General features: G+C 40.5%; 1 protein-coding gene across 2 annotated transcripts; it reads right to left on the bottom strand.

Annotated features, from left to right (window-relative positions):
- Nucleotides 1–2,447: 2,447 nt before the first annotated feature.
- Nucleotides 2,448–9,331, bottom strand: LOC143785332 (uncharacterized). 2 transcript variants are annotated; one of them, XM_077274083.1, is made up of 3 exons: nt 8,186–9,331; nt 4,037–4,870; nt 2,448–3,759 (listed from the first exon to the last, which is right to left on the bottom strand). In XM_077274083.1, exons 2-3 carry the CDS (start codon nt 4,853–4,855, stop codon nt 2,941–2,943), a joined length of 1,638 nt encoding a protein of 545 aa, XP_077130198.1. In that variant the 5' UTR covers nt 4,856–4,870; nt 8,186–9,331; the 3' UTR covers nt 2,448–2,940. The 2 variants fall into 2 exon arrangements, with proteins under 2 accessions (XP_077130198.1, XP_077130197.1); XM_077274082.1 differs by lacking the exon at nt 8,186–9,331 and having other exon boundaries at nt 4,037–5,118.
- Between the last annotated feature and the right edge of the window lie 5 nt (nt 9,332–9,336).

The following is a 9,336-nucleotide window of genomic DNA, read 5'->3' as shown; positions in this document are numbered from 1 at the left end:
CTAGAACAGCAACATCTAACCAATAAACTGAGGGATATGGAGGAAACAAATCAAGGACTTCCAAAACCCTCTGGACACACCAATCAGTGTGCTGGAAATAAAGGATAGAATCAGACTTATGAAATGCAAGAAGGCTGGGGGAAGTGACGGCATCCTGCCAGAGATGATCAAATACAGTTCCCCAGACATACATGCAGCACTGGCAAAACTCTTCACCCACATCCTAAGCACCGGCTACTTCCCGCAGTGCTAGAATCAAGGTCTTATTACGCCCATCTACAAGAATGGAGACCGACAGAATCCAGCAAACTAGGGATCTGTGTCAACAGCATTCTGGGAAAACTGTTTAACAGCATCATTAATAAAAGGATCATCACCTTCCTCACCCAGCGTGACATCCTCAGCAGAAGCAAAGCTGGGTTCATGCCAAACCAGTACACTACCAATCACATCTACACCCTGCACAGCCTCATCAAGACCCACGTCCACAGCAAAAAACAGGGGAAAATATTTCCATGTTTCGTGGAATTCAAGAAGGCCTTTGACTCAGCGTGGCACCCTGGCCTGTTTCTGAAACTCCTGGAATGCGGAATAGGTGGCAGAACCTATGATGTCATCAAGAGCTCATACACTGAGAACCGTTGCAGCGTGAAAGTGAACGGGAAGAGGATAGCCTTCTTCCGACAGGGCCGCGGAGTCAGACAGGGCTGCAGCCTGAGCCCAACTCTATTCAACATCTACATAAATGGACTGGCAGCAGCCCTGGAATCCTCCTCCACCCCAGGCCTCAGTCTGCATGACCAAAAGGTGAAGTTCCTGCTGTACCCAGATGACCCCCTGCTACTCTCCCCAACTGAGAGAGGCCTCCAAGATAGCCTGGCAGTGCTGGAAACATTCAGCACCAACTGGGCACTGCCCATCAACCAGAAGAAGACCAAAGTCATGCTGTTTCAGAAGAGGAACCAGAATAAAACCCCCACTCACTTCCTTAAATGGTTCCACACTGGAGAAGACCAACAGCTATACCTACCTTGGTCTGGAGCTAAGCCAAAACGGAAGCCTCAAGCAAACAGCAGAAGCTCTGAAAGGAAAAGCGTGCAGAACCTTCTATGCCATCAGAAGACAACAGTATCACCTCAAACCACCTGTGAGAGTTTGGCTTAAGATATTCAATAGCGTGATCACTCCTATACTGCTGTATGGTAGTAAGGTTTGGGGCCCAGCGACTTACCCAGACCACACAAAGTGGGATTCCAGCCAAACCGAAGTCTTCCACCTGGAGTTCTGCAAATATCTCCTCCAAGTACATTGCAGCACCTCAACTATAGCCTGTCAGGAAGAGTTGGGACGATTCCTCTTATGGCTAACTATAAACAAGAGGGCGCTATCACACCAGGCGCACATACAGAGGAGCAACCCCAGCTCCTACATCACAAAGCCCTACTGAGCCACAGTCCAGAGCAAGCCACGAACCTCAGCAGCCAGTCCTGCCAAAGTAAGCAACACAACCTGACAAAAGCTGAAACGAAGATCTCAGAGAGATGCAAGATGCAATATATAGAGGGTTGGCAGAGTGAATTTGAGAACTTCCAGAAACTCACTATCTACCGGTCACTGCGGAAAGACTATACTCTGGCCCCATATCTGGTGAGGCTACATCACCTCAAGACAGGCAGATCCTGAGTCTATACAGACTGAGTGCCCACAGTCTAGAGGTGGAAACAGGGCAGCACCGACAGACATTCAAGCCACGGGACAACAGACTGTGCCAGCATGGGGCACTGGGGGACAAGGCACACTTCCTGCTTCATTGCAACAAATACTCAGCAGTGAGGGCCTCCCACTTCCAGAGACTTTCCATTCACAATCCAGACTTCCCATCCATGGGCGAAGAGAGGAAACTCTGCATCCTACTGGGGGAAGAGGAATCAACAGTGGAGATCGCACCCCAATACGTCACCATATGTCATAAGCTGAGAGGAGCCTAAAACCCCAAATGGACTACTATTTCCCAAACTGTGCACCCAACACCCCATTCCCATAATCCTCTCCCCTGTCACATTGGTTTTCCTTGCATTGGCAACACTAAATGTATTTTGGTCCTGCCAATAAAGCCTATTTGAGTTTGAGTTGGGTTCTGTCATTGTTTGTCTTGTAAAGTAAGACCCCAGGCTAGTGGGACAGGTTTGCAATTTGATGGTGCCGACTACAAGACCACTATTGATTGCTGTTAGACTGTGGTCACTTGTCCATTAATCATCCAATGGAAGCAAAGCCATTAAACAAAAAAAAACCTGTATGGGAGGGTGGGAGATTTGGAAACTGCTGCATTTTAAACTGAGCTGTTCACCTTGAATTCATTGATTTAGAAACTAATCCAACCGTAACCAATTTTTTTGGAACCGACATACCACGCAAAAAAAATCTCAGAAATGGCAACACAAACCTTTTTTTTTCAGAAATTTCTGAATTTATTTTTATCATAGAAACGTCATTATTTCATTGACTCGGAAAGTCATATCGACTGGTTAATTTGACAACACAATGAACGCCACAAAACCAAAATCCCCAAAACAGTCAGCATTGTTTTTTTTGGGGTCATTATCGCATCGATAATATTCAACTAAGTTGTTTTTAAAATAATAATTAATTAATTTTATTTATTTAATTTTTAACACAAAATCAGAGGGCTTTCCTTGACTATATAACTATAACTATATGACTTATAGATTGAATGAAGCAGCTCTTTCTCCCCTCTTCCAGCAAAAATTCTCAGCACACCTTAAATGAGGTGAATATGTACAAATGATTATTGATTTTGGTCTACACAGATGGGCGAGAGTCGCATCCCCTGATAAACAGGTGTTTGACATCTGTGATCTCAGGGTTACAAGACATAGTGCACGTAGAAGTATAACAATAGATCCATTTTGATCAGCGCTATTCATCTTTTGGTGTTAGTTTTGTACTGAGGACAATCCCAAATTTGTCTCTGAGTAGAGCTGGAATCTCCTCCTCAGTGACTTCTTGTGTGGTCTTCACACTTCCACCTCCTTTTGTGTACTCGGTGCTTATTAGTCGGTGCCCCATGTATGTCAGTTGTCCATGTGGGAGCCGTAGGGAACAAAAGCTTTTTTGGACAAAGAATGAACTTGGTGATGTCTGGTAAAGTTCACACAGCTCCCGAAAATCCTCAAATGTCCTCTCTTGGAGTGTGAACTTGTAGAGACTCTTCCAGACTTCTTCCTCCTTCCTCTGCAAGTGCCACTCATCTTCATCTACTTGTAACCGATAGACACCACAGTCCTGTTCCTCTTCCCAACCGGCCTCCAGAGGAAATGGTTCCATGATTCCGTCCCCAAAACCAACATCACACAACCACCTCCTTCCCTCAAGGTCCACCGTCATCATCATATGCGAGAGTGGAGATTCATAAAGACCAGTAAATTTGTTCTTCACGCTGCTCGATAACACTCGTGGCTGGTAGCCCAATTGTTGCAAGACCCAAAAGAAAAGACCATTGTTCTCGAAACAGAAGCCTCCACGCTTTCTCAGGACAATCTTCTCATAAATCCATTCAACGTCCAGAAAGATTTTCTCCCCGCTGTGAATACTGAGGCTTTCAAAGGGGACAGAGAGCACATGTTGGCGATGTATAGTCCGTAATTTAGAAAGTGATGGCGTCTGGGAAACTGCAGCGTAATCTGCAATTCCGATTCTCTGGAGATAGGTGTTCAGGTCCAGCTTAGACGAAGAGTCCTAGAAAAAAAAATTAAAATCGATTAATCAGCTGGTTCAGTTTTCCTAAATTAGGCTTAGTGAATAAGATAAAAAGAGAGAATGTTGAAACACTTGAACTCTAAAAATGTTTTCACTATTATGGATTGGGTGTCAATCTCTATAATTTGTGAAGTACCATTTTTTTTAGATGGCTGGTTCCTCATTACCAGGAATAAGATCAGAAGAAGAACATGCATGGCATGTATTACATATCTATTGTCATTTTTAGCAACAGGTCAGCAATCATGAACCTTACCGATTGATGTATCTTTGGTATTACAATATCTTCATCTTTGATAATCAGTTTTCCACTCAGGACAATCCCAAATTTTTCTCTGAGTAGTTCTGGGATCTCCTCATCAGTAAGTTTTCGAGTGGTCTTCACACTTCCACCGCCCTTGGTGTACTCGGTGCTGATAAGTTGCCTTCCTATATACGTCAGTCTTGCTCGTGGGAGTTGTAGGGAACATAAGGACTTTTGTACAAATATAGAACTGGGCGATGTCTGATGATATTCGCACATTTCCCGGAAATCCTCAAATGTCCTCTCCTCCAGAGTGAACTTATAGAGACTTCTCCAACCGTTTTCTTCCTTCCTCTCCATGTACCACTCATCTTCTTCTACGTGTAAACGATACACACCACTGTCCTGTTCCTCTTCCCACCCGGCCTCCAGTGGAAACGGCTCAACAAATGATTCCCCAAAGCCGACATCACAAAGCCATCTTCTTCCCTCGAGGTTAACTACCATTATCATGTGGTCAAATGGGGGACCAAAAATGTCAATTATTCTGTTTCTCCCCTTTGACGATAATACCTGTGTTTGGTAGCCCAGTTGTTGGAGCACCCACAAGAAAAGACCATTGTTCTCATAACAGAAACCTCCTCGATGTCTAACTACAATTTTGTTGTATATCCATGAAACATCCAAGATAATTTTTTCTCCACTATGCATGCTGAGACCCTCTATCGGTACAGAGTGTACATGGTGGCGGTGTAATTCTCGTAATGCTGAGAGAGAAGGATGTCCAGAATTTGCCAAATTCACCCTCTGGAAGTACGCATTCAGATCCATTGTGTGGCAAGTGTCCTGTAAGATAATATAGCCACACATTTATTATTATTCCAGGATCAATAAATATAACTACTATAATACTGCCCCTATGTGCAAGAATATAACTACTATAATACTGCTCCCATGTACAAGAATGTAACTACTATAATACTGCCCCTATGTACAAGAATATAACTACTATAATACTGATCCCTATGTACAAGAATATAACTACTATAATACTGCCCCTATGTACAAGAATATAACTACTATAATACTGCCCCTATGTACAAGAATATAACTACTATAATCCTGCCCCTATATACAAGAATATAACTACTATAATACTGCCCCTATGTACAAGAATATAACTACTATAATACTGCTCCTATGTACAAGAATATAACTACTATAATACTGATCCTATATACAAGAATATAACTACTATAATACTGATCCCTATGTACAAGAATATAACTACTATAATACTGCTCCTATGTACAAGAATATAACTATTATAATACTGCTCCTATGTACAAGAATATAACTACTATAATACTGCCCCTATGTACAAGAATATAACTACTATAATACTGCTGCTATGTACAAGAATAAAACTACTATAATACTGATCCTATATACATGAATATAACTACTATAATACTGCCCCTATGTACAAGAATATAACTACTATAATACTGCTCCTATGTACAAGAATATAACTACTATAATACTGCTCCTATGTACAAGAATATAACTACTATAATACTGCTCCTATGTACAAGAATATAACTACTATAATACTGCTCCTATATACAAGAATATAACTACTATAATACTGCTCCTATATACAAGAATATAACTACTATAATACTGCCCCTATGTACAAGAATATAACTACTATAATAGTGCCCCCTATGTACAAGAATATAACTAATATAATACTGCCCCTATGTACAAGACTATAACTACTATAATACTGCCACTATGTACAAGAATATAACTACTATAATACTGCTCCTATGTACAAGAATATTACTACTATAATACTGCTCCTATGTACAAGAATATTACTACTATAATAGTGCTCCTATGTACAAGAATATATATAACTAGTATAATACTGCCCCCTATGTACAAGAATATAACTACTATAATACTGCCCCTATATACAAGAATATATCTACTATAATACTGCTCCTATGTACAAAAATATAACTACTATAATACTGCCCCAATGTACAAGAATATAACTACTATAATACTGCCTCTATGTACAAGAATATAACTACTATAATACTGCTGCTATGTACAAGAATAAAACTACTATAATACTGATCCTATATACAAGAATATAACTAATATAATACTGCCCCTATGTACAAGAATATAACTAATATAATACTGCCCCTATGTACAAGACTATAACTACTATAATACTGCCACTATGTACAAGAATATAACTACTATAATACTGCTCCTATGTACAAGAATATTACTACTATAATACTGCTCCTATGTACAAGAATATTACTACTATAATAGTGCTGCTATGTACAAGAATATAACTAGTATAATACTGCCCCCTATGTACAAGAATATAACTACTATAATACTGCCCCTATATACAAGAATATAACTACTATAATACTGCTCCTATGTACAAGAATATTACTACTATAATACTGCCCCTATGTACAAGAATATAACTATTATAATACTGCTCCTATGTACAAGAATATAACTACTATGATACTGCCCCTATGTACAAGAATATAACTACTATAATACTGCTCCTATGTACAAGAATATAAGTACTATAATACTGCTCCTATGTACAAGAATATAACTACTATAATACTGCTCCTATGTACAAGAATATTACTACTATAATACTGCTCCTATGTACAAGAATATTACTACTATAATAGTGCTCCTATGTACAAGAATATAACTAGTATAATACTGCCCCCTATGTACAAGAATATAACTACTATAATACTGCCCCTATATACAAGAATATAACTACTATAATACTGCTCCTATGTACAAGAATATTACTACTATAATACTGCCCCTATGTACAAGAATATAACTATTATATTACTGCTCCTATGTACAAGAATATAACTACTATGATACTGCCCCTATGTACAAGAATATAACTACTATAATACTGCTCCTATGTACAAGAATATAAGTACTATAATACTGCTCCTATGTACAAGAATATAACTACTATAATACTGCTCCTATGTACAAGAATATAACTACTATAATACTGCCCCTATGTACAAGAATATAAGTACTATAATACTGCTCCTATGTACAAGAATATAACTAGTATAATACTGCTCCTATGTACAAGAATATAAGTACTATAATACTGCTCCTATGTACAAGAATATAACTACTATAATACTGCTCCTATGTACAAGAATATAACTACTATAATACTGCTCCTATGTACAAGAATATAACTCTTATAATACTGCCCCCTATGTACAGGAATATAACTACTATAATACTGCCCCATGTACAAGAATATAACTACTATAATACTGCCCCGTGTACAAGAATATATCTACTACTAGCTGAAGAGCACGACATTGCTCGGGCATAGTAACTAACTGTGGTTAGTTATAACAAATTATAATGATTATCCTCCATCCCATAGTCCCGTGCCCATATACCCATCATACATATCCTCCATCCCATAGTCCCGTGCCCATATACCCATCACACATCCTCCATGCCATCCAACTAGACTGGACTGGGACTGGGGCTGAAACTCAGACCTGGCATTTGAAATCACACAGGCCCATGTTGTCCCCGTCCCCAAGCACTAGCTGGGATATATTACTAATATTACCCTGGATGGGGGAAAGCAAGATTTACTACAAGACCAATATTTCTGAGTCAGCGACTTTGTACTCCGTCACAACTCTTAACAGTATGGGGGTCTTTAGAACACTGCTTCTGTTAACAACGTTGCAGACAAGGCAGCCCACAACCAGACGGGCCCTTCTGGCATTTGCCAGAATTGCCAAATGGCCAGTCCGGCCCTGCGTACAACTATCCTCTACGTGGGACTGGCTCCGGTGGGCCAGTCGGACCTTGTATATGTTACAAGCCAGTAGATATTACCTTCCACGTGTTATCTTATGTCCCCAGAATCCCCGATTAGTCCGGTTTCCTGATCGGTTCCTCTCCTCCCTGCATTGCATATTTCTATCATTCAGCTACATTACTACAGAGCGGCGCTGCATTCTAGCTGTATATAAGGGTCAGAGTGGGATAACAGCTGAGCCTCAGCTGTACATAAGTCCAAATGTGTCCCAGATCACCCACCTTCAAAAGTTCTTGCAGGATGTGGAAGCTTCAGGGTGAAGAGTAGCCTTATAACTTCCACAGATACAGTACAGAGTTCACATCTGCGGATAAAGTTCTGAGCAAGTTCAGAGCAGGACGTTTTCTACTGGACGGTTATCGAGCTCTTACGTGATCGCTGTTTTCCTGCCAAGCCGCCTCTGAACTTCAGATATAATCCTTGCGATACCAGGAAAATGTGTCTTCGCAGGGTCAGACTTTGCGCTCCTCATTTTTTTAAGCCAGGTCCTTCTCTCCTTCAATGGGAGGAAATACAGTGCTTTCAAAAAGTCTTCACACCCTGTGAACTTTTCCTCATTTTTTTCAAGTTACACCCACAAACTTACATTTATTTTATTGGGATTTTATGTGATACCAGCACAAATTATTAAGTATTTGTGAAATGTAATGGAAAGGATACAGGGTTTTCTAATTATACTGCAAACAAAAATCTGAAATTTGTGAGGTGCATTTGTATTCAGTAAATTGTAGGACAACCTTTCTCTGCAATCACTGCTGCAGTCTTTGGGGTCTGTCTCTCCAGCTTTGCTCATCCAATGGTGACATTTTGCCCCTTCTTCTTTGTACACTCGCTGTCGTTCATTGAGATTGGATGGAGACGTCTGTGATCAGCAATTTTGACATCTTGTCACAGATTCTCTGGGATATGGATCTGGACTGTGATTGGGCCATTCACATACGTGAATATGTTCTGATCTAAACCATTCAATGTAGCTCTGGCAGGAGGTCTAGGGCTGTAGTCCTGCTGAAAGGTGACCATACGCCCCAGTCTCAAGTCTTTTGCTACCTCTAACAGGTTTTCTTCCAGGATTGCCCTGTATTTAGCTCCATCCATCTTTCCATCAGCTCTCAGCAGCTTCCCTGCCCCTGCTGAAGAAACGCCTCCCCACAGCAGGATGCTGCTACCACCATGTGTGACGGTGGGGATGGCGTTTTCAGGGCGATATGCAGTTAGTTTTCTGCCAAATATGTCACTTAAAATTTAGCTCAAAAAGTTCTCCTTTGGTGTCATCTAACCAGAATACCTTCTTCCACATGCTCGCTGTGACCCCTACATGGGACTTCTTATGGCTTTCAATAATTACTTCTTGCCACTCTTCCCTAAAGGCCAG

Source organism: Ranitomeya variabilis, chromosome 7, assembly GCF_051348905.1.
Source record: "Ranitomeya variabilis isolate aRanVar5 chromosome 7, aRanVar5.hap1, whole genome shotgun sequence".
Lineage (NCBI taxonomy): Eukaryota > Metazoa > Chordata > Amphibia > Anura > Dendrobatidae > Ranitomeya > Ranitomeya variabilis.
The sequence above is the reverse complement of the archived record's forward strand: the minus strand, read 5'-3'. Positions and strand labels throughout refer to the sequence as shown.